Source organism: Lutjanus erythropterus, chromosome 20 (assembly GCF_056507025.1).
Source record: "Lutjanus erythropterus isolate fLutEry1 chromosome 20, fLutEry1.hap2, whole genome shotgun sequence".
NCBI classification, from domain to species: Eukaryota; Metazoa; Chordata; class Actinopteri; order Lutjaniformes; family Lutjanidae; genus Lutjanus; species Lutjanus erythropterus.
In genome coordinates, this window is record NC_139336.1 from 13,425,806 (window position 1) to 13,452,278 (window position 26,473).

At 40.7% G+C, this 26,473-nt stretch overlaps 1 protein-coding gene across 3 annotated transcripts; it reads right to left on the minus strand.

The window, feature by feature from the left end:
- Nucleotides 1–968: 968 nt before the first annotated feature.
- On the minus strand, nt 969–25,773 carry LOC146308224 (chondroitin sulfate proteoglycan 4-like). Of its 3 annotated transcripts, XM_084746467.1 has the most exons (23): nt 25,710–25,773; nt 20,502–20,665; nt 18,090–19,193; nt 17,496–17,906; nt 17,289–17,410; nt 16,740–16,848; nt 14,681–16,009; nt 13,901–13,993; nt 13,171–13,668; nt 12,936–13,090; nt 12,608–12,794; nt 12,309–12,491; nt 11,890–12,066; nt 11,252–11,450; nt 11,007–11,138; nt 8,251–8,426; nt 8,024–8,164; nt 7,969–7,990; nt 7,659–7,830; nt 6,964–7,351; nt 5,924–6,076; nt 4,499–5,080; nt 969–2,914 (listed from the first exon to the last, which is right to left on the minus strand). In XM_084746467.1, exons 1-23 carry the CDS (start codon nt 25,771–25,773, stop codon nt 1,799–1,801), a joined length of 7,677 nt encoding a protein of 2,558 aa, XP_084602593.1. In that variant the 3' UTR covers nt 969–1,798. The 3 variants fall into 3 exon arrangements, with proteins under 3 accessions (XP_084602593.1, XP_084602592.1, XP_084602591.1); XM_084746466.1 differs by having other exon boundaries at nt 7,969–8,164; nt 12,599–12,793; nt 12,956–13,090; XM_084746465.1 differs by having other exon boundaries at nt 7,969–8,164; nt 12,939–13,090.
- Nucleotides 25,774–26,473: the final 700 nt, after the last annotated feature.

Here is a 26,473-nt window from a genome sequence, read left to right on the forward strand (position 1 = left end):
GAGCTGTCGTAAAATCAGATAAAGGAAACGTAAAAGTGCAGAACAGTGAATGACACCTGTGCATGAGGGATGAATATATATCTATAAAAATAGTTTGCATGCATGGACTTGGAATCTTATAGTACAACTATAATCGACCACAGCTGACATACATGGTTTAGAAGAAGTAACACATCAACTCTGTACAGTTACAATTTTAGGTGAGTGGTGTCAACGACCATTTACACTACAAACTCATATGTGGGCTACCTTAAAAATCGGCTACATTAAATCTATTTTTACAGTAAACTTCACAAAGTTTATGTTTCGCTTACTTGTTCAGCAACAGTACTGAAAATATAATACTAATACAATAATATTCATCATAACCACAGAAGTTAAAAGCAGTGTTTTTGAGGATTCAGTCAGATTGAGAAATTGTGTCGTTGCATGAAGGAACTAATAATTTTCATGCTCATGTGAAGCCCCTGCAGTCAAGTTTTTGTAAAAACTGGAAAATACTTTGAAAGGACAATGATTCTGTTTACTTTGAATAGTACCTCACTCCTCGTACAGTAGGTAGGTAGTCTTACAGTTTTTTCAGTACATAGTTATTACAATAAAGATGTGTTCAGTTCAAGTTGGTTCAGTGAAATTACTTAAATATAATGGCATTCATACGGAAGCCCTGAGAGGCATGTGAGAAAAAAAATTCTGGTGATGCATTTTCCAAGTCATATTTAATTTAGTTTTTTTTTTTTCTCTCTCTCTCTCTCTCCTGGGTTTACGATTCAAGAACAGGTGTAAACAAAGGTTTTGGATAATCTTTCTAAATGATTTGAGATATTTTAATATTTTAAAATTAATATTTCTGTTCCTTTTCATCTGTGAAACAGGTGAAAAAAGTTTTAACACAATCATTTTGCTAAGTTACTTCTTTCAATTATAGGTGAAAATAAATTGTCAGTTGTTTGTGATTTTTTTTTTTTTTTTTGTTCGTTTTTGTTTGTTGTTGTAATACTCATTTTGGCCACAAGTGCACCCCTACCCCATGTTCTAAACAGGACTAAAGGCATTTTTTTAATTTGTCCATGCACATCTAAACACCAGGTATACAGGTATATATTACACATTTACATATACATATATTGTGGGTTAGCAAGTTTTGTAACACTAGTATTTAAGAATAAGCATCACATTAAATTGATTTGCACTGTGACCACTTGCGGTTTTACAGCAAAAAAATTCCTCTGCAGCCTAAAAAGCAGCCTAAAGGCCCTGTTTGCAGGGTGTCATGCAAATCGGGTCAACAATGACTTGACTTGACTATGACAAGTTTTTTTCCATTGGTTTTATATTTGTAAAACTCTCCTTGAGCTGAGAAAAGCGATTTAAAAATCTGTGATCACAACGTGGCGTTTGTGGACCGAGTGGGAACTCGTGGGGAGAAACACCACTGCTCATATTCATACAAACAAACAAACAAAAAGTGAAGGAACTTCAAAAGATTATCCTGGTGAAGCCATTTTTTCACCTGTTCTGAAGTCATAAACATATTAGAAAAAACAATTCAGGTCACACTTTAGATCACCAGAATTCTTTTCTCTTGTCTCTCAGGTCTTCTGTACATTAATATATTTCCTACAAAAAAGGATCAGTTTCTTCAGGAAATGTGTGTACTTTGTCCTCTTTTTAAAAGGTTCGTAGCAGGTCAGTTGTGCCTTAGATAGCTGTCCTCTGGAGAGTACGTACATGCCATTTACACCCTTCATACCCCAAACACACCTCTAAGGCACAGTTTGTCTTTGGATAACTTCTATCAAACCCAGTACTGGTTGTCTTTAAGAGTCGGAGTAGGGGACTTGGATCTTACTGAGGTCTTGAATCCTGCAGTGACAGCTGCACCACTGCAGGTTGAATCATCTCTTTCACTACTTTTACCACCTCTAATATTCCCATCCCCACCTGTTTCATCAGTTTCAATTGGTCCCCAGAAGGTCATTCCAGGGGCCAGACTCCTCCTCCTGGGACTTATGGGTACTCTGGGTGAAGTAGGGCAGCTTCTAGGCCCCAACGGAGTGACCACCACAGAGGGCATGGCCACGCTCTGCTCTGCCCGGCCCAGGTAGGGGCTACCCTCAGCAGGTAATGCCACCGCAGCGAGCTGCTGGAGGAGGCGCAGCCGGGCCTGTTTCTCCTTGCGGCGGCGGAACACCAGAATCAAAACCACGAGGATGATGATGAGGAGCAAACAGGCGAGCAGCGGCAGGATGATGAGGAGAGGGTCAGAGGCCGGGCGAGGGAGGACCTCAACATGAATCGGGTGGGTATCAGGAGGGACCGCCGGACCATGTTTGTCTGAGACAGAAGGAGGGTGAGGTTGTGGGACATGACCGTGACCTCCTCCTGCTCCCTCTGCACCACTCCCTGGTCTTCCTCCATGACTGCGAGTGTGGTTGCCCCAGCGGCTATGAGGCCTCATCCTGTGCTGCGTCCTGTTGTGGTTCTTATGTGACAAAATGTGGGGCGGCAAGCCCGCCGCGTGCATTGTGGTTCCCCCTCGTGCACCTCCTCTTCCTCCTCCAGCAGTAGTCCTGTTATGTGTGGGGAGGCGGGCCGTTGTGTGTTCCCGACTTACACCATCTGCTTTAGTTGGACCGCTCGGAACATGATGCATCTGATGGTGGGGAAAGATGGTGAAGTGAAGCTCGCCCTTTGCTGGTTGAACAGTTCCAGCCTTCAGCAGGAAAATGAAAGAGTCGTTGAGGGGTGTGGCAGGGGTGTGTCCTCGAGCTGCTGTGAGTATTGATTTGTTATTAAGGAGCTGGTTGTTGCCGTCACTGAGAGTTTCCTCAATGGCGACCCGGCCTTGCACCACATCTCTGAATGTAAATGACTTCAGGACCTCTGATGCTCGGTTTGGATCATAGGTCATCTGCATACATGCACACACAGACAAAGCAAAAGAGACAGTGAACTGAAATGAGTAATGAAATGAGTACATTATTAGTGGTTTCTGTAATTAGGATTCAAGCCTTAAGGCCCAAAAATGCAGTTTTGTAAAGGTCAGTCAATGAGCACTACAAAAAACTCTGTTGGACCATAAGACTTTGCTCAGTGGATTTTCTGCCATTTTGATTTTTTTTTAAAAACACCGGAACTGTAGGTCCACCTGCTACCAAATTGGTTGTGGATCTTTATTGGACCAAGCTTATCAAAAATTGTATAAATCTTATAGATATATTATTTACCTTTCAAGAAAATTACCAATTACGTTCACAATGGGGCTTAGCAAGGAAATGGCCATTCATTGGCAAGTCATTGGCCATTGGTCAATTCATCATAAAACTTGGTAGATACCTTAAGGCCACCTTTAGGAATGAGTCTACTGAAGCATTTTGAGCCCGCATGTACTAATCCTATATTGATTTGATTTGATTGATCGATTGCAAGTGGGTATGGCCCATCACATATTCATTCATAATACCTTTGCCTTTGATAAATCCCAATAAAACTCCTGATAAACCTGAACATACACACAGTTCAAATCTTTCAAATCTGATGGGGAGGGGGGGGGGATTGTGGAACTATGAGGAACTAGCTGAAGCTCACTTTTGTGACATACTGAGTATTTTAAGGGCAACTTAACATGAGCTGAAAATCATGTTTTTGCTGACCTCTAGTGGTTAAAATTTCCACCTTTCAGAGAGTGATCCAGAAGTCTTCTCCAGAGTGTGTCAGTAAACCATGACAGCACAATGTTCGGTCTGGTTACAGAGCGCAAGTCTGAGACTTTCATACCATACCTACAACTGATGCTGGGTGTTGTCAGAGGGACAACAGACTTGAAACTTTCAAGCAGAGAGAGTAGTGAAACACTGCTTTTCAGCCTTGCATTGTCTTCTTTAGAGACGAGTCATAGTTATTTACAAGCTTACTCATTTACAAGCTTACTCATTTTGCTGAAATGGTCCTGTTCAGGCAAAATAGGCTTCAGGTGTCTGTGTGTTAAACTGAAAATAATGCAGGACAGACAGCTCGAGCACACAGTAAAAAACAAACCAAAAGATCAGACGGTGTTTAGCTTGTTTCACCATATTGACTACAAATTACTGCTAACCTTTTGCCAAAACATACTATAGGTTTTTAGAGACTTAACACTTGAAACTTGCTTGAGACACATAACCTACCACCATAGTCATGTGTCTCAGCTTTATTGTGTTTTTGTCAATGTCACATTGTCGTGCTGTGGTAATGCAACTGACAGGAAGAGAATGAATCTAAATGGTGTGGGAAAAAGCTCCAGCTTGCAAGACTTGAGTGGAACCTTATGGACAGTGATGTTTTAATTCAAGAAAAAAAATCCACAGCATCCTGTAGCTGGCAAAAGCAGCTAACTCACCACCACAAACACCATTAATGTTTTTTTGTTTTGTTTGTTTGTTTTTGTTTGTTTTGTTTTTTTTACAAAATTTTAAGCAATTTCAGCCATTTCTGACCTTTCAATGAGCAGCTTTACCTTGACTAGTTTTCCATGCTTTGGTGGAGACAAAACCTCAAAGACCGGGTCGGCTCGGCTGATTCTCGCCAGCTCAGAGGCATCGATCATGGCTTTCCCCAGTTTCACTGCAATCCCACTGGGCACTCTTACTGGCTCCCTCAGGTAGACCAGAGGCCGCACAGTTACGTTCACCGCCTGTGCTGTGATATTTCCATAGTCAACACCAGGGGACGAGGCCGACACTGACACTTGGAAGCTGTCCTCTGATTCACTGAGATCCGTCATGTGGTAGACAACACGGCCAAACTGCAGCTCCTCGTGGCTAAAGGTCGTGACTTCTTGGTCATTGATAGCAATGCGTCCGTGGCGAGGGTGCGTGGTGACTGTGTATGTGATGTTGGCTGGGCTGCGACTGTTGGTTTGAGCTGCAAGCTGGTTGGTTGTGAAGACCACAGCAGTCCTGCCCTGAACCAATGACAGGCCTGTGTTGTTCACCATGGAGACAGAGGGCTTTATCACCTCCAAACTGAACAGTTTGTAGAGTGGACGATGATGACCATCAGTTACATTGAAGTAGAAAACACCTGTCGAGGGCTCACCCTGGCAGAGGGAAGACAGGGAGGAAGAATGAAACAAACAGAGGAGAAATGGAATAACAAAGACAAAAAGATAAATTTGAAGAAAATAAGACATGCTGATGAATTAAATATCTCAAGCAGGTTGGGTTCCACAAAACACAGAAAAGAAGGGAAATCAATGGCTATGTGAAAACTCTGAAAAAATACAGCCTATGACTGACAGATTGATTTTAAGATGCTGCATCCACAGGTCACATTCTAAAACAGAGGAACTATTTATAAAGGTGAAGACCAAACTGTGAACACTTGATTTGAAAGGAAGTACATAAGATTGACATGACACTGTCATAACCATGACATAACACTTTTCATAAATAGGGGGAGGTAGGACATGATTTTTTATTCAAAATTGGCATTTATCTTTTGTCATGACAACTTGACATTAATCAAAGACAAAATGTCTTTGTTATGACATCTAGGAAAAAATGTCTTTGCCAAACATTTAAGAAGATAACTTAATATTCCTGACAGGTGTCATGTTATTGTTATGGCAGTATTATGTCATGCACATCCCTTTAAATAAAATGTTTGTAGCAGAAAGGTCAATGGACCATGATGCAGAGGAGGATCAAAGAACTGAATTTAATACTCAAGATTTGTTGGATTTGGGCATTTCTGTAATTGGTGCCCCCCAGTGGCAGTATCAATACACACTGTGGTAGACAGCAATACATGTTTTTCTGCAAGCAAAAACATTTGCCTCCAGATTCTGTTATATAGTTCTATATCTCATGGACATCCCTTTTGCACGTTTACTAAAAATAACTATAGTACTACAGTCTTCTTCAGCAGACCAACTCTTCACCTGCTGTATGAAATGGAGCCGACCATGGTTGACATCATACTGGGTGAAGGAGGTAACTGGTTCTGGTCTTTCTCCAAGCGTGAGGTAGCCATTGTTGGGCTTACTGATCACAAGGTAGTGCAGTTCCTCTGGAGGAGTGTCATGATCCTCAACCTGGACATGTAGAGTGACAGGATTGTATTTTAAGACTCAAAAAGGAATGTTCACCCAGAGTAAACTTTATATTCAAATATTGTTAAATATATAATTTATTTTTTCAATTATAATAGTTTCTTTTATAGAAGCTGGTGGAAGAAAGACTTTATATCATCATCACAGTTATTACTGATATTTGGTGATGACTTTTGATGCTTTATGCATTGGAGGAATAGTGTACACTGGATGTTTAATATTATAATTTCCCCATACATCATTAAGAAACAAAGGCTGGTGGGCATAATAGACTGGTACACTGGTATGCATAATTGTAAAATTGTAACAATTGTAAAAATTGTCTGCTAGATAGAACAGCGGAGCATGGGAAATTAATAACAACACTCTATAATTACAATTTAATCAGGTGTGATATTTGCACTTATTTGGGTAGAGTACCAATACCAAATTTTATTTCGAAAAACCCACCCCTTTTTGCTCTGAGCTCCAATAAGAGCTGAGCAAGCCTAGTACCCAGACAACTGGCAGAAATCAGCCTTCAAGACTTTCTGCCAGACAGCCCTTCTTTAAAAAAGCCCTCTGTAAATGTGACTATATGTAGTCACATTTTAAGTTAGCTAGGCAAAACACTGGCTAACTAGCTAGGCAATGATTGATGTAGATGAGCTAGCTAGTTTTACAGGTCTCCCAACAACATCTTTTAACCATCTTTGGTTTTCTTTTCAACATGGACAAGACAGGACAGGACAAAGTTCACAGAGGTTCCGCTGGGTACCAAGCTTGCTCAGCTTGGTATTGGAGAAAAGAGGAAAAAGGGGCTGGACTCAGGAAGGGTCAGTTGAGCTTCCCTAACCACAGCTACACCAGCTCTTTTAACAACGGCCCACCTGCAGGTTGTCTGGTCCAAGTACGACTCTCTCTCCGACCACAACCTTCATACTTGGGGCTCTGCTCCTAATGAGGGGCGGCTGGTCATTGACCGGTGTCACTGTGATGTTGAACTTCTCTGTCACCGCCAGGCTGTCTTTGACATGGTGATGAGAAGTCGTGTCTAATGACGAAAGGGAGGATGATGAGGCAGAATAGAGAGGGGAAAAGGAAGAGGAATCAGCGGAAAAAGCAGACAAGGAAGATGAGGGGGAGGAAGAGGGGGAGAGATCCAAAGGGGCCACCCAGGCCCGGAAAGTGAAGCTGTCACTTGTGGTCTCCGAGTCATCGTGGATGTACGTGATGCCGAACTTGTTTAGGGTGACCTGGGAGAAATCAGGTTGGTTCCTGAGAAAAGACGAATATTAAAAAAGTCGCACTTATTATTAAATTAATGTTTGTAAGGTTGTCTTTCAAACAAATGTTCAATGTTCAAAATTTTTTCACTTAGTTGTCCACTATAGCATTTTTTTAGTAGAGTTTCTAATGTTTCTGTGGTGAATTTTCAACAATTACAAAATCTGATATGTGCAGGCTCGATTACAGTATCTGTGTATTGTGCTGAAATGATATATTTATGCCTTAGATTTGGTATGATTCAGTTAGTTTTTTTGTTCAGTTTATTTATTGGAACACCAAGAACTGAGCTGAGCACCTGGTGAGGTTGTGTCCTCGTATAGTAAGAGTCCCATGGCGCGGCAGGGAAATTACATGGTACAGGATGTGGTGGTCTTTCCTTTGTGGCTCTGGGACTTTCCCAAGTAGATTGGAGGCATCGAGTTTAGATCTGTCAATCATCACCCTGCCCCCCTCAGCCACTACAGCACCTGCATGCAAAATACAAACACCTCAGTCGGTCCTCTTGAACTTATAATCTTCCTGGTCCAAATGTTTATCCATCTGAAAGTACACATATTGGCTTTATCCTCCCAGAGTTCATCCTACTGGAGCTACTAGCACAGTACCTGCATTGTTCAGCAATCTGGTCTTGTGTTGAGGGTTGTCATGATGTTCGTTGGCCTGGTAGGAAATTAAGATGGTGAAGGTGTGTGGAGGAAGGAAAGCAGGAGGGGAGGACACGGTGAAAGAAAAAGAGTCTGCAGCCGACCATCCCACTGACTCTGGCTTCTTCTGATCATACAAGATAACCCCATCATTCACCTGGGAGAAAGAGACACTGACATGTTGATTAACATGGTGCAAAGACATAGAACAACACACACAGAGACACACACACACATCCCTACCATGCTTTGTGTAAATGTGGAAATGTTTTGTGTAGAGTTGTCGGGCATGCGTCGCACCAGGCGACCGAGTTTAGGAGGAGCGGTGACTGCAAACACCACAGAGTGGTTCCTTCTGATGTCGCTGACATCGTTGGTGACAGCCTGAAGCATCTGCTCTGAGATGGGTGTCACTGAGCCTTTAAAGGTAGAAAAAAAACAGTAGGAGAGAGCAAGAGATCAACAACAGAGAAGAGGCAGTGCATGATCCTGGTTATGTGTTATTTTTTTGCAAGTTTTACCAGCAAATCTAAAATTTTTGCACTCAAGACTAACAAGCCCCAAATTAAGCCCTAAGTCCTAAAGTTTAAGTTTCGAGTCCTAAATAAGTCATAATGTAACAGTGAGTTTCCAGACTCATTGATTTACCAAGTTACTTAGCTATTAAGCTACCATTAGCTAAACATGAGTTCACTAACTATATTAATATTAGCCTTGACTTACTGTTCTTTGTGAAATTTGAAATGTTGTAAGTTGTTGTGTCTCACTCTGTAATTTTAGATTTTTTGTTTCATTTTTTTGTTGGCAGCCACACAAACAAAATTATCTATGGTATTGTTTTTTTTCCAAATGGAGCTCAGTAACATAAAATTAGTTCTTCATGATTGATGCTCTCAGATCAAATTAAATGGATCTGATGGATTAAAGTGTCAACTTACTAAGAACAAGTTAGTTGGTTCAGAAAATGAAAGAAAATAATTTACTTGCAACACACACAAGATTTTTAATCTTTGGGCTTGGGAGAATTTTGAATTTTCAAGTCAAAAGGCTCAGGTGCAAGTGAAGTCACAAGTCACCGGTGTTAGAGTCCAAGTTGATTTACAAGTCTTTTTTGATTTTGTCAAGTCAAGTCTAGAAATCAAATTTGTGACTCGAGTCTGACTTGAGTCCAAGTCATGTGACACAGGTTCACTCTTCTGGCATTAACAGTAGCCATCACCATGCATCCAATATTAAACAGCCACAAAAGGGCAGAAGGGCAGTGAAATTAATGAACGAAAAGGAAAGTGAGTGATTTTTCAGTGACCTTTTCTTAAAAGCCTTTTCTGAATTACTATTTGAAAATATATCATTTTAAATTTGACTTGATTATTTGCTGTACTGTTACAACAACATGAATATTAAATGTCCCACACTTGTCTTTGTGTTAGAGCAACAGCGTCACTTATGTAACCTTGATGAGAGAGACTGCTGATAAGTGTCGAGTGTTTACAAGTAAGAACGCTTGAATAAAGTGGAGAGTGGCACTATCAGCCTGGCACTGACTGTGCACAGAGGTGTTGTATTATGTTTGTGTAGGCAGAAACATAAAGTAGTGGGTTAATGCTCAGACTAGTGATGCCACCCAGTGCCATTGTTATATAATTGCACTACATTTGGAGAGCTTTCATTTTCAGATTTAATTTTACTAGTATTCATTACAAGTGCCATTTACAAGTACTCATAGGAGGAATGAGGCTACAAACTATTTAGCACTTTTATCAGAAAACATGAGGAAAAAATACATTTAATGTTAATATATTTTATCCAATAATAATAATAATAAATCTTCTAATGACCCTGAATAGATCAACAGTCTGGTTTAACCACATGTAGATACAATCCATGGTGGACAGTAACAAAATACATTTGCTTGAGTACTGTACTTGAGTACATTTTTTGAGTATCTGTACTTTACTTGAGTATTTGTTTTTTTTTTTTTGGAAACTTCTGACTTTCATTCCACTACATTTCGAAGACAAATATTGTACTTTTGACTCCACTACATTTCTAGGAAGGTTGTTGTTACTTTTTGACTGAGCACATCGTTGAAGTCAGCTGTTGCTGTTTTTTCTTTTCTAAAATGCAATTGGTCACATGCTGTGTTCCTCACAGAAAGAAACCAATCACAGTAGCTCCTCTCAAATGGGACTGATATAAAAGCAGAAATACGTCCAGGCGCACTAACAAGCACAAGCAAGCTCTCCCTCTTTCATTCAAACAAAAAGCGGTAATGGTGACGGCAGGAGAAAGACAAAATTAAATCTCAAGATGTTATTATAATTATTCATTATTCCAGGTAGTTTTTAAAGTTGGATTGTTTTTATCGGGGTGAAAAATACAGCATAATTCATGTATATACTGCCTCTGAAGACAGAAAGAAATCTCAGTTATTTAACAGACTTGGAGAACTCCTTACAGTTAACTTCAATTTGCTTTTATGCAGTGATTTTAATACAGTTACATCAGAAAATGACAATAGCTGTCCTTTTTGTTTTTGATTGTATTTCTATGCTGAAGTTTTTATAGGTGTTTCTATAAGCTTTGTGTAGCAGAGTGGTTCTACAAGCAGGTCAGTGCATCATTAGATGGTTTCAGAGAGTTACAAGCTTCTGTAAATGCATCATGAAAACAATACAGCATGTACTGATATTAGAAAATGTACTTTGTAATTTGTACTTTTGAATACTTAAGTATTTTTAAAACCAAGTACTCTAGTACTTTAACTCAAGTAAAAATGTGACTAAGCAACTTTCACTTGTAGTTGAGTAATATTTGACCAGGAGTATCTATACTTTGACTAAAGTACTGGGGTTGAGTACTTTGTGCACCACTGGATACAGTACTTGAGTGGAGTGGAATGCCTGTAAGAACCTCTCCTACCACCTGTGACCATACTTATGCTGACTTTGTGCAAGTCCAGAGTGTTGAACCAGTTTTTTTTTTTTTTTAAACCCTACCTGGGTAGACCTCCAGTGGATGATTTCTCTGCAGGGTGAGGACCAGAGACTGGGCAGTTGTGCTGAAGATCTGACGAGGGGCGAAGTTCACGCCGTCATTGACCTGGAAGTGAAAGCCACCCGTCAACGCACCTACAGACAAACAGAGTCAACATCAAGAAAACAGAGGAGTTATTCCTTCATTTATTCCATATTTACCTGTTGCTCTGAAAGTCTAGAAAAAGATAATAGCGACATATTCTCACCACTGTGCACGAACACCAGCTGTCCGGTTTGTATATGATTTTGGGTGAAGTTCAGGATGTGTCTGGAGGGGGCGCTCTTCAGGGCCAGGTGACCATTACTGGGTGGTGTGACGATGAACTCCAGCCCATCAGGCAGAGTGTCTGAGTCCTCTGCACTGAGATCACTTACAGTGATTTCTGTCACTGAACCCACCCATACCTGAGGAAACAAGAGATGGAAGAAGAAGTTATTAACTTTTGGGTAATGAACTTATTACTGAGAGTTAGGTGAGAAGATTGATACCACTCTCATGAAGCTAGTGCCAAAGTGCGATTAGCTTAGCTTAGCATAAAGACTGGAAACAGGTGAACAGCTAGTCTTCAAACTCTGCCTACCAGCAACTCTAAATTTTAAAATTAACATGTTATGTTCAGCTTGTTCAATCTCTACAAATATGTAAGAACAAGTTGTGGTTTTACTATTACTCTTTATGCTAAGCTAATTGCCTTATGCTTGTATAGAGTAATCATTAATAGTATCATTCAGACATGAGAGTAGTATCAGTCTTCTCATTTCTTCTCATCTCAGTATTTTGTAGACTTTTCTTGATCTATCTATCCATCCATCCATCCATCCATCCATCCATCTACCTACCTACCTTCAGACCCTTGTTGGCTACAATAACCGGAGTCTCATCATTGACAGGTGTGACGATGACGCGAACAGTGCAGGGCAGACTGTGCTTCCTGATTTCAGTCTGATTGGCCACAATGGTGAAGTTGTCTTCCTGTGTGTCACTGCCGTCATGGATGTAGGAGATATACTCACGTTCCACCTGGACAGAAAGTGGAGATAATCCATGTAGAGACTGATTCTAATATGGCCCTGATCAAACAAAGACTACAGAAACAGCAACATGGTTCCTCTCTAAATGAAATGCTGCTTTAACAAATGTGTATTGCTAATGAAAAACCCCTTATTGGATCAAGCAAAACTCTCTTTACAGCTTAAATCTTCTCAATTATGGCTTTGAGTCCAAATCTCCATCTCAAATTTTCAAACATGTCCTTTGTCTACCTCAGTGTGAGTGAAAGCAGTGATGGGCATCCCCGGGATCCGGCTGTGCTCCAAGTGTCCATGTCGCGGTGGAATGATGACCTGGTACAGGAAGTTCATCCCTGAGAAGTGATGACTGGCTACTTTGATGATGTCAGAGGTCAGCGGCAGGGACGAACCCTCATCAAGAGTCAAGTCAGACACCTAAAGAATCAAGCAGCAGACGACAGAACTGATTGACTGATTTGTTGGTGGGTCTCTTACAAGTTAGGTAACTGATCAATTGATCCCTGAGGTCATGTAACATTTACTTTCTGTACCTGTAGAGGGAGCAGGATGGGGATGATATCAATCACTAGCTTGACAGGTCCAACCTTCGTGACCCCGTTGGTTGCCTCCAACAGAACAGAGTCGTTGGTGCTTCCTGCAGCCTGCTGATGGTAGATGATCAATCCCTGGTTAAGGTCCTCCTGTGTGAAGGAGTTAGTCGGCGGCTCTCTGATGCCCTACATGGAAGAGTTGTGACAAAGTGTGAAAGGGATTGCTTATAGTGACATTAAAGCCCCTGAAAATGTGCTTCTAAATCTTTAGTGTGTCTCTGTAACATTAAATATTCAGTCAGATTTAAACCTAAGAAAATCTGGGATAAAAGTTGGTTGTAAAGTTACTTGATAGAAGTGCTGCTGTTCTCCGTTGTTGTTCTGGTGTTTGTCGTTAGAGGTAAACCTCTGAAGGGAGCCCAGGGTGGGATGTCTTTGAACAGTATAAACTATCTCTGACGGCTGGCTGTCCTCATGAACCACCTGCCCAAACAAAACAGTACAATATTAGCAAATAACACCTAAAGATGGCATCGTTCGGATGTACTCTAGAAGAAACTTACCTCCAAGTGTTCCCTGCTTATGGAGACATTGTGTCCCTCTGCCACCACCACCGGACGGTTATTTATGACTGTTGGTGGCCTTTGGTGACTCTCCAGGTAGATTTTTATTGACACGCCAATGTCCAGATGTACCTCCCTCCTCCCTCTGTCCAGTCGTCCCTCCGTGGTCCTCTCTCTTGCTCTTGCCGTCACATTGAACCAATCACACAGCTCGTGGCTGCCGTCGTGGTGATATGCCAGACGCTCCGCCAGCAAATCTCGCTGGGTAAATATTGTAATCGCGTCTACTTCTGTCACAGTCTCACGATTTCCATCATTAAAGCAGAGCACGCCGTGTTTAGGTGGAAAGAATACCTCAAATGTGACTTCCTGTGGGTCTCGGATGTCAAGGTTGCTGAAGACGCTGAGATTAGCAGAGGTCAAGGTTGTGATGCCCCCTCGCTGAACTGTGAGGCCTGTGTTGTTCTCAGCCTGAAGGTAAGGATCCTGGGCCATCACCTGCACCAGAGACAGATATAAATTATTTACAACAGCATCACTAGAGTTTATTGTCACACTAAAAATTCTGTTTGATATTAAATTAACAGGAAATAAATATCACAACTTCAGCACAAATTCAACAATTTCCTCCTACACATAGAGCTTAAATTACTCGATTTATTATCCTTCTCTGTGAAATAGAAATAAATAAAACCATAAAATACATAAAGTTTGAAGACACTGTAATCACCTCCAGCAGTGTTGAAACATAATGTTTCCCATCAGATACGAAAAGCACAAAACGCCCGAAACTCACTCCTCTGTGGACAAATAACACCTTTTTCTGAGAGGAGAGAAAAGAGGGGATTATGACTGAAAAGGTAAAAGCATAAGCAGGCATACATTTACAAACTGAAGTGCTCTTCAAGTGTAATGGAGTACTGTATGCAGAGGTCAAAGGCATGGATTTGCTGTTTTAAAGTGACTGTGTTCTTAAATCCCCTCCCTCCACACCTTTCCATCATTGGAACTGACTCTTAAGTTTGAACGGTGGTGTCTTTCAAAAACAAAATACAAAAGCACGTGTGAGGAATGGATTTAACTTTGTCTTTATCTGCTCTAACGTTAACCCTTTTACAGGGTTGTTTTAAAAAGTGTCAGATGGCAACAAAAAAGTCATCTGGAGACAGATTTTTCAGCTGAGTCAAGACGTTCATCAGCATTAGCATTATCTTACATTGGCTAACTACACTTCTGAAATCTGCAAGCATCAGTCGTCATTATTTATCAGTCATCATCATTTAATCAATAAAATTCATGGTCATCAGCGAGCTCAAACTCTTTTGTTTCATGCACACTAAGTACTAAGTACAGAGTGTTAATATTAGTCCAAATTCACTCAAGTTGACTGACATTATCACACAGAAACATCTGAAGACTGAAACAGCAAATCCATATACCTTTGACCTGGTCATTTTAAATATTCTACCACCTGGATGATCATGAATGTTCACAGATAAATGGTTCCAACCTGCTCGAGGTCTCGTTGTGTGAACTCGTACAGCTTGTGAGTGGTGTCACTGGCCAGCACCAGCTCACCCATGGGAATCCCCCTCCGCGTGTACACCAACCAACTGTCGTCAAAGTCTGAGTCGTCATCCCGGTAACGAAGGTCATTCAGAGTCAGCAACCTCTGTCCATCTCGGGCCACATGGAAAACTTTATCAACAACCCTGACAGGTCTCTGATCATTGACGAGCTGCACAGAAATATTAAAGGTGTGTTCGGCTGAGTTTCTGTCGTCTTTCTTGCTGGTGTGTTTGTGCGGTTTGTAAACTATAATTTGAAAAGTGAATGAATCCTGTTTTGTTTCACTGTCATCATGAACATACATGATCCTCTCCTCAAGAATATCCTGATTTGTGAAGGTCAGAATGTTGTCATTAATGGAAGTTGAGTTGGAAAAGTTGATCCTCCTGATCTGTCCATGCCTGGGGCTCACTGTGACGCTGTAGTGGACCTCCCGGTTACTTGCCGTTTGAGTGAACAGAATATCTTTACTAATGACTTTGCTTCCTCCTTCCAGCATTGAAAGACCTTTGTTTACAACAGTGACGGCGGATGACTCAGCTCTGATGTTGATTCTGAAGTCGTAACTTGTTGAGCTGGCGTGTGCTGAAAACACCTGAAAGCTGAACGTGTCTCTTGCGTCGTCGTTCAGCTTGTTGAGCAGCTCGTACTTCACCAAGCCATCAGTGATGTTCCTTTGACTGAAGGTTGAGTTCCTTTGTAGAACTGTGTCATTGAGGAACAGCCTCCCTTTTTTTGGTACTGTTAGGAGACTGAAGTAGAGGTCGCTCTCATTGAGTTTAACACCCTTAGAAATGACATGGAGGTCCTCAGGACTGACCACAGCAGACTGAACACCATTGAGCTCCATCTTGCTGCGCGTGATCTTGAAGTGGATCCAGCGTACCACAATTAGAAAAACAATCTCCTCGTAAGACTGGGAGCCGATGCTGATTTTACATTTGAAGTGATCGGTGATGTTGTTCTGAGACTGGAGACCACGGTAAGTGCTGACGTATCGGATCCGTTCTTTTTCCAGAAGCTTCTGAGAGAATGAAGTTGTCAGTTTCCATTCGCCGCTGGAGTGCAGCCGCTGGAGCTCACCATATTGTGGCAGCTCTGTAACATCATACTGGATGTCCACTGCTTGTTCAGCCACATTAACTTGTACTGCAAGGTGAAAGGGTGTGATGATGGAGGCCCCGCCTTGGTTTATCTCAAGTCCAGTGTTATTCACCAGTTTGTATTCGAGTGGCACCGCCATGATCCTCAAAACCACTGTGTTGCTCATCTGCGGAACGGAGAGGGAACAAGGAAACACCAGGAGTGACAATAGGAGGTAAGACGAGACAAAGAGAGAGGAAACCAGGGATGAGAGGAGGCAGTAGGAGATGAGAATGAAGAAATTAGATGAACAAGAGCAGATGGTTAATCAACCATATGTAGATGTAACATAATGACAATGTGTCTGTGCAACAAAACTAAGTCTGTCCCCCTGAAAGTTGACGATTCAAATCATCAGTCAGAGACCCCTCAGACCCCTCAAATTGAGCTGTTGTTTTGGGGGATTTTTTTGTCAGTTAGTGTGCAGTATACTTCAGGGGACTTTTTGGGCCACAAAAGTAGCTGCAGTGTGAGTGTTTTTTTTTTTCTCCTGTAAAATCATTCTACATTATCAAATTGTCCTGCCCACTTGGTGACGGACAAAATGACGACGTTGAGCTAAATGCTAAAGTCAACATGCCAGCATGCTTACAATGCCAATGCTAATATACTGATGTTTACCATGTTCACCAATTTATACCATGCAATTGATAAAATAAAACATTGACCTGTACTACTGTTCTTAATTTCATGACAATCTGTCCAATACCTGCGATTGAGATATATTATTTATGTCATGACTAAAGCCATGCGTAAAGCTGCTAGCATGGCGAACAATGTCCCAACCCTGTAGCTCACAGTCTTTATTTTGCAACTTATAGCTTTATTGCAAGCCATAAGTTGCATAAGTTACTTACCTTCTGTCCGTCGCTGACCCTGAGCGCCAACCTTGTAGTGGGGACCCCCATGTGGACAAAGCTGATCTTACCCTCCTCCAGATCATTCAGGGAGAACAAATTAATGGCCCTGGAAAGATAGCAATCTTGTTAACTTTCATGTTCAGCTCTGCTTGTTTGTCTGGTGTTACAAAAGGGGGTTGGTGGGAAGGACTGGCTACATAACAATAGAGAGGTCACATTATTTGGCTTCCATTTTGGTCTTGGTAAAGTGATGCAATGATGTTCTACACACATGGCAAGGAGAGGCTGCTAACATAAAAGAAAAAAAAAATCAGTTTCATTTGTATGTTTAGTCACCAGAATAACATGATGAATAAATGAGGAATAACACCTTGATTAAATATAGATTTATATACATACATTGATATAGCTTACTATCTATGAGCTTACTTACTTAATTTTTCTTATGTATACATTATATATACACGTAGCCACTTCTTCACCTCTATGATTGGTTGTAAGAAGATTTGCAAGGCACTGTAAAGCTTCACAAGCCGTAGCACAAACCTGCCGGGGTAATCCTGGTGCTCAAGGTGTCCGGCCTCAGTGTTGAGGTTTCCCAGGGAGCTGAACACCAGCTCTGCAGCACTGCTGTCAGGGTCTGACACTCTCAGCACATCTGTTGTCAGCTGAGGACATTGTTGGTATATTAATTTTCATTTAATACTAAAATTGAAAAAAGGACATATGCATACCATATCCTGCTGTACCTACCGGTCGTTTGGAATTCTCCACCAGAGTGAAAAGGTTTCCCTCCGGCAGGCTGAGCACCGGTGCATCATTAACAGGACTGATGCTGATGTCAAACCGGTGCAGGCGGTTGCCCTTCAGAAACAGAGGCAGCTCCTTCTTTTTGGTGGAGAGGACGGAAAACATGAAAAAGTCCTGCTGGGCCTCTGAACCACTGTGAACGTACATCACCCGGCCCTGCCACAGGTCCAGCATACTGAAAGTCCGGTCGGCCTCCTCTGTTCCTATTGTGATAGTCCTCTCCTGGCCCTCACCCAACATCCCATCAGAGTCTGCACTGAGGTCCACCCGAAGCTGGCCATGGACAGGCTGCGCCTCAATGCGGAACATCAACTGCGATGGATGAATACCCAGTTTCCGAAAATCCAGATTCACCTGGAAGAGATTGCAAAGATTAATAAACTGAACACCACTTTTATGATTTTTCTAAGTATTGTTGCTATGCTAATGCTAATTCATTTAAGTGTTTTCGGACTCATTCCTGCACCACTCTACAAGTAATCTGTCAAATAACTAAAAGTGAAAACTAGAAGGATATCAGGGGATAACCAGTCCTACCCTCATGTGTTTGGGTTCCAGTGGTGCCCGGCCTCCCTCTGCTACCTCTAGCTTCCTCAGAAACAAGAAGTTGGGGTTCCTCTTATTGTTCGTCATTGGTTGTGTGGTTGTAGTATCAGGATGTTCTGTTGGAGTAGTGGTGGTATCTGCATCTGAAGCTTGTCCTGTTTTACAGCCCACAGTGATGTCCTTTGTGATGACAGCATGAGGTAGGCCCATTCTTTGAGTGTTCACCCTAATTTCTCGGAGGCATCCTTTAAAGGAGCCACTTCCTCCAGACTGCTGACCCCCAGGCATCAGCCCAGCTTGCCTTGCCTCTGCGCGGGCTTCTTCGTCCAGCCCTCCCAGGAAGAGAGGTCCATTGAGCTGGATGACCTGGAGCTCCAGACTCAGGTCGGCCTTGATCAACTCCTCTCCCACCTTCAGCTGGACACTCTGAGGCAGCAGGTGTAGCTGAATGGGGTACCAAGTTTGGTTGCTGTGGACATATGTTAGAGAACGCAGCTCAGTCTTAGTCCCCTCTCCATTTCCAACTGTGGTCACCAGGTGACCATCTCTGATCTCTACAGCAACAAACCCTCCGCCATTGCCAGAGCTATACAGGATCATGCCATCTTCTTCTCTTGCAGAGGGGTGCATTTCACATTCAAACACCCCCTCCTGTGGCACCTCCCATGGTGGGAGAGAGATAAAGGCTTTAGAGCTGAAAAAACTTATAGAATCTTCTTCTGTTGCAGAAAACTGTGGACTACAGCCCAGAGACACCTCGTGGACACTCTTATACCCAGAATAAGGCCTTAGGCTGGACAGCAGGTTATGTTCATTGAAGACAACTTCATCCACACAACCTCTAAACCCGCTGGAGATGTTGAGAAGGTGTGGGTGGTTGAGTCCAACTGTCCCGCCGACAAAAAGCCCATCCTCGACACTGAGCTCCAGATCTGGTCCTGGCATGTGGAGGCTGGAATGAGAGTTTCGGTCTACGGTCATGGTGACATTATGGTGGTCATGGGTCAGCTTCATGGAGTGCCATGCCAGGTCGCTAAGATGGATCCCCTTCTCTGAACGAAGTGAACGCTCACCTGAGCCCAGGTCTAGACGTACCTGAGGGAATTTAAGGGAGAGGTGTGGAGGAAAAAAGTGAGGAAAGAAAGGATAAAATGTGAAATCTGTTTCTATGCTAAAACACACCTTTATCGCCTGGCATCACCAAAGAAATTCACAAATGCAAATTAGTCTGTAATATCTCATTTCATTCATTTGATTTTCAAGGTGCGTTATCAAAGGGTGCAGATCAAAATATCTCAGCCAATTGGACAGACTTATTTCCAATCAGACCAATTAAAGACATTACATAGGGCTATGTGACACATGCAATTTGACATGGTGGTTGGTCCATTTTCTAGCAGTACAAAAATGGCGGCCTTGTCACAAATGTTCACAAATTGCAGCTAAACAGTACACTAAAATGTGGCAAGAATTAGGGGACAGAGTAACAGAATCTTGATTCATATTTGATCAGAACTGTCTAGTTTGACAGTTTTGAGTTTCATGAGCCTGAGGCATTGCACTGAAAATGTGTGATATGTTTTCAAATCTTGACTGGTCCTGACTATTCTGTCAGTCATTGTATCAGAATCCCCCCCCCTTTAATAAACAGTTACAATTGGTCTGAAGAGACAAGAGAGGTGGGTGGAAATGTCTTTGTACTGAAGGGTGGCCAGACATATCTGCTAGAGCACATGAAACACAAGCTCCCAGATTCATCTGCTTCCAAGGCTACAAACTTTAATTAGTAAGACAAAGGCTTGCAGGAAAGGCAAAACACATAAAAGCAAACATGTTAATGAGATCTTGAGTGTGTACAACTGAAAATAGAATGAAGAGAGTTGTTAACTGTAGATCAAAAGATTATTCCACAAACACACAAGCGACTAAACTCTTTCATCAGCAGTGACATTGCTATTTGCTCGGAGGTTTCATTAAACTACTGTGGTCTTCTCTCTGAACCTGGGTCATGAAGCAACTTGTTCTGAAATGAAGACTGTGCCAGGGGCGTATTTTTTTTCTCTCTCCGAGCAATCCGACACCAAGCTGAGTGAGCTCAGTCTTTTCTCTGACTCTCCTCAGGATAGTAAATGCTGATTTATATGAGCTAAAATGGCCCAAGGGACAAATATTTCTCTGTGTTGCAAAGGTGTGAGGCATCTTTATGTGAGAGCCTCTGGTTAGGTTTAGTTAAACTAAACTAGATTCATATTACTCAAATGCAAATGGTCTTTCCCTGGTCAAAAAGCATATCTCATCATTGTCTCATCTTTTAAATGAACATTTAACACATTTGTCATGCAAGCTTTCTGCCACTTGCTTAGATTCCCGCCAGTTGCTTTTGATAAGTGTGGTTTAGCCTACCTGCAGGCGCCCAGAGATCAGCTCCAACAGCAAGAAGTCTCTGTGTCCAGCTGCCAAAAACAGCAGCCCCGCCTGACTTGAGGTTCGAAATCGTACATGGAGCAATGTCTGAACGGACGCCTCCACTGTCCGCAGGTGGATGTAGCCATCACCGTAGAACGACACTACAACAATGAAAAAGAGAACAAACAGGAAGTCCAGAAAGGTGAACCAGGTGGCCACTATATCATGAACAACTGTGATATTTGATGCTTACCAATGGCCCTGCAAAAAAACAAAGTTGAGATTATAATGTTCACTGTCAAGACTTACAGAAAGGTGCTAATTCAACTCTTCAGTATTGAGTCTGTCATTTGTGTCATTGTTGTTTACATTATATTGCAATGTGCTCGTACCTGCAGCCTAGTCAGAATCATATTAGCTTCATTTGACACAAGGTTTCATCCCAGTAAATTTTTACAAATTATTGTGAGGGTAAGTCAAAAAAGGGAAGCTGCAGATTTTATCCATGCTGGCATACTTTATCATTATTTTTTTTTTTATAACATTACATTCTCAGTTAAATCTATTAACACAATGAACATCTGGCCACCAAAGGCCTTAACCCAGTAAAGGCTATTCCATTAATCTCCATTGACCGGCTTGTCGATGTGGTGTCTGCTCTGCACTTCACACCTATCCGAAGTCAATTAATGACAACTAATGCATCCTGAACTGTTCTGACACTAATTAGACTTCACTGTTGACCCAGTGACGCACAAGGGACATTTAGTTGTATTTCTCAATGGCTGGGCTGCTCTTAAAATGAAAAGAGCATCATTAGTTGGTGCAAAGTGTAGGGGCACTGTTTTGTACAAACATGTAGCTATAACTCAAACTGGGAACCCATGGGCCAAATATAAATAAAAGTCGTAAATGGCAACTATTTAAAGAGGAAACAGACACCTTTCCAACTCTTCCCCTAGCATTTCACAACAACACCTGTACATGACACTAGATCTCTTTCTGTTTCTTCAGAGAGAAATAATCAACACCAATTTAGAAATACGAGAGAAGAAAGAAGCATGTTTACCTAAAGAGCTAAATTGAAAGCTGTTGTAATTACATAGTTTGAGTATTGCTTTGCACAAACAGCTAACTACAGCAGGGGTTGGGGTTGAGATGGAGGAGGAAGAACATGAGAGGAAAACACTGGGAGAAAAAGCGTGAATATGCTTATTAACTTAGTCTATAATTTCAACAGAATTTTTTCTGAGAAAATCGTGCCTGGTGGAAAGAGAGTCTTGTTAGGAACGAATCCAGATGGGGATAGGGCCATTAATTCATAGCCATTACACTGTGCAATCAACATTTAAGCCATATTTATGAATTAAAGCATAAAAGTTGTCTTTTTCCACCTTAAATTCATTCATGACCGTGGTTGAAACCTTGTGCCAGATCAACTATCCAGCTATGTGGCAGCCATGCAAATAGTTTATCAGGTATAATGATAACCCTCTTTAACACAGCTACACAGCTATGATGGAGGGGAATGTCATTAGCTTTGCTAATTAGCACTATGACATTTTGACCTGATGAAATGGGATCACCAGAATGATTAAAATGATCCTAATCCTGAAGGAAACATGAATGTCTCGACTAAAAACCACAATGTCAGCCTTATTGTGTTGCTAGAGGAAAAATCAGAGGGCATCCAATTTTAACAGGATGCATTATCTGGGAACATTATCTGGTTGAGATATTTCAGTTTTCCAGCTATCTGTCCACTGCCATTCCAATAGTCATGGCGTTATTGCGGCAAAAACTGCATGATGCAAGTCCATTGCATTTACACTTATGTTTTCCTTTAGCATGCTTTTGTCTGAAGCCCTGTGCAAATGAGGTACAACTGATCAACACTTTTGCCTTCTAGGTTTTATATAATCATGTATTTACTTGTATTTAGTAGTGACCACCCACTCAGATCTGTGAGTAAAAAACAGTGAAGCTGTCTTGATTTTAATCAGTTTGGCCTACAAACCAGTTGTATTGGAGCACCACACTTTAAAATGACCTGAAAGTTCATGGAAACGGTGACACACAGCAAATTGGGGTCAGGAGATGTGTGTGTGTGTGTGTGTTTGTGTGTTTGGCTGGGGATAGCTGACACTAAAAACTCTCAAGCTTTCTAAACAGTACAGCAGTATAAAGAGGCAGTGAAACTGAACACAAGAAAGAAATTTAAACAGTTAAGGATTTAAATGATAAAAAAAAGAAAGAAAGAAAAGACCAAAAACACAGTAAATTGTTTCATTCAACCGAAATCTTATCTCACTTATCTCAATAAAGAGAGCTAACATTAGTCGCATTAGTGGGAGAAAAACTTATGCCAAGAAATTTAATGAATAAATTACTTAGAAAAGCTGCTGGGTAGAGCTCATAAATTCTACACTGTAATCACATGACAGGTAACAATTTATGTACCCACATCACACAGCTTGACTTTTACCTGTAGGAAAATCATGGCCATTGAACATAATGTGTTTGGTTTTCTTGCAGGTGGTAAAACATCTGCCATGTTGGCCAACACTACTAATTAATTTATAAAATTATTTAGGAAATTAGGAGGTTTTAGTTGACTGACTTTAGGTAAAACAATTTTAAGGTGTAATTGTGAGCTCTTTGGCAAATGTTAAGGAACGAGTCTTCTTGATTAATAGTTTTTTTTGTGTGTGTTAACAATGGTTGTTAATATGCACCAATACCACTTCTTTTCCAGACCGAGTACAAGTACTTAATAATGCCATTACAGTTCTAACAAGAACTTTTAAAACTAAAAACTGATGCTTTTTTATAATGTTTTATTTTCATTAGATGGTCACTTTCTACATGTAACAAATCATTGTTGCTGTTTCGTGCTACAAGTGTAACCATAGTTAGAAGTAAGTTCCTTTACTGATTTTGTGTTCCTTATTAAGCTGTGCTGATGATGATGGTGTGTCCACAAAAAGAGGGCAAGCATCAGCAAACACCTTGAACTCTGTGTTGTGGCGGTTCTTTAGATGTTTACTTGTATCGAGCGGCTACTTTTTGTGATGTGGTATCGGGTGTAAGGTATCAGAGTAGTTTTATGAGTACAAGTAAGTGAGGACAGTATCGGACCAACATCCGATGCTGGTATCGGTACTGGTGCATCCCTAGTTGGTATTAGAAAAAATACAAATATGCTTTTAAAAAGGGATAGAAAATTATGGAGAAAATAATGATCAGGCATCAGGCGTCCTTCTTTTGCTTTCATTTCATGCTTACATTGGTCTCATATGCACATTAAGCCTTATTATTTTATTGCCTTTAAATCCCTGGTTGGGAAATGCACCGCCTGCAAAAACCAAACTTTAATATCAAGGCTGTTCTTATGTGTTATAAGACTGGTCCCAGTGAGAAGTACTCAGTCAGCAGGCTGGCCCAGCATGCTGTGCTGCATAAAGCCTATAAGCTTGCTGTCAGTATAACCCATGTCTGTCCATCTCTCTCTAATCTGCCTCTATGATACCAGTGAACATTGGATTATTAGTAATCTTCCTACGGTCACAGACACATCTCGAACGTGAATGCAGGACTTTAATGTGCTGTGATGAGCAGGTATGAGGATAGAGACATGTAGTCGTCTAAGGCAGTGCTGAAGGCCCTGAAGTATTTTTCCTGCACATGCTGCAGCCTTTGTTAGATGATATTTAAGTATTTAAGTATTTAGATTACAGCTCTAAGGCAGCTTTTCAAAACAACGTGAAGTATTAAGTGAAGTCTGATGTCTGATGTGGTTGGATTTAGAGACACTGATAAAACGGTCCCTTTTACACTCTAGAATAAACTGAATACTTTTATGCCACATGCAATTAAAAACTTTTTTAGGAAGAGCAACATTTATTATAATTTATTAACTGTATATCATATCTATTCTCTTCAAACTATAAAAAACAAAGGGTCCCAGCAGAGTTTTAATCTAACACATCCTGAGAAGTCTAATTTCAGCAAATATGTTGATCATATTTCTTCAGAAACTTAAGTTCAACTCACAATTTCAAGTCAAAAGACTTCAAGTTAGAAGAAATGTTCTGAAAATAAATAATAGAAATTTTAAGTTTAATTAACCTGAATAAATAAAATATGTCTAAATCTATGTAAACCTGTGTGATATATACAATGTACTTGTTTTATGCCATTTAAATCATTGGAGGAAAAATATCTTATAAACCAATCTTTAGGAGGGAACCTGGTGACATCAGTGTGACATCTGATCAGGTACTGACTGTCCCACTGCAGAACATAAATAAATACAAGCATCCAGCCAAAATGTAATCCAGTATTCAGCAGCATATCACCATATGTCTACGGGCAAAATTAAACTGGATTAAATATTAAGCTGCCAACTGTCACAGACACATTGTAACTTAATCAAAGGTTGTATAAACAACAATCCTGCATTTGCAACATTGCCATTATCTCCTGTGTTAATCCGTGGTGGAAAGTAACACAAATACAAATACATTTACTCAAAAACTGTCCTTAAGTACAATTTTGACACACTTGTAATTTACTTGTGATTATTTTCATTTTAAGGTACTTTATATTTCTGCTTCACTACATCTCTGTGGGAAATATTGTGCTCTATACTTCACTACATGTAGCTGTCTGTTTTAGTTACTTTTTGCATATAAAAACAGGATATAATGCAGCACTATAGTACTAATTCACCCAGTAGTACACAAAATATCTAGAATTTGCTCCACATTGACAAACTACAACATTAAAATGCTCTTATGTGTATTAATTAGCCATAAAATCAGAATATTATAATATTCTACAATAACATTCTGCTATAACATTCTGTCTAATGACTTTTTAAATATTACTAGAGCAACTTAAATAAAAGATCAGAGTACTTGTATGACTCTGGTGTTAATCCATTAAAATGAGATGGGATTCACTTCAGGACAACAACCACAGCTTGTGCATGAATTTTAAAAGTTAGCATCAATAGATTTATAAGAAAATGTTTTAGAAATAATATTTTCACCCGCTTCAAAAGCATTTTACAGCATTAGCAGTCCTATTCCTGGTAATAATATCAAAGCAAAAAATTCAACTTAAAATCTTTTATAATTGTTCTTAGTTTTAACTTTTATATCTTACAAGAAAAGTGCTTCTCTTGTGTCTGCAGTGTCTTACCTCCATAAACTTGTCCTGTGGAAATGAGCAGCAGCAGAAACACATCAGCCACAAAACTCCCCATCGTTTCTCAGGCCCTTAAAATCTAACTTGCATTTAGTTAAGAGCAACATCTGGCTGTTTGACTGTGCCGTCCATTATCTTTACTGTATATAATTGGCTCTGCATGTCATTTCCACCAGTAGCGACCTCCCTAACACTTACAGCCTCTGCACTTGGCTTTGGCTCACAGCCTTTAAAAAATGTACCTGTGAGCAGAGCCCAGAGAGGTGAGGCTCCACCCTCTGACCCTCCCCTTGAGTGTTGAAGTACCAAACGTGAACACCAGGGGTCGGTGTCATATAACATACAGACACAAAGAGGGAGAGAAAAATTGTGTAGAGGCCTTAACTTGAATGGGAAGCAAATTGTGCATTTCTGTTCAAGGGGAAACAGACTGGATCTCAAATCTCTTCAGACTACTGAAAATAGAGATGAAACTTTTTTTTTTTTTGAAAAAGTATGACAGTATTGCTAACTGAGCAGATTCTTAGTTTAACCAAATGTTTCTCAAACACAAACAAACAAGAGTTTGCTGATGCTATTGTGCTGATCTTTATTTCACTATAAACCAACTTGTATCCTTTTTTTTTATGTCAGTAGAGTAAGTAATATTTTGTGTTAGCAAAAAAAATAGAAGCAGCTTTCTACACAATTTCACAATCCCACGTTAAGCCAAAGATAGGGGTTTTTTTGGAAAAGGGTTTTCTGAATTAAAGTTGTAA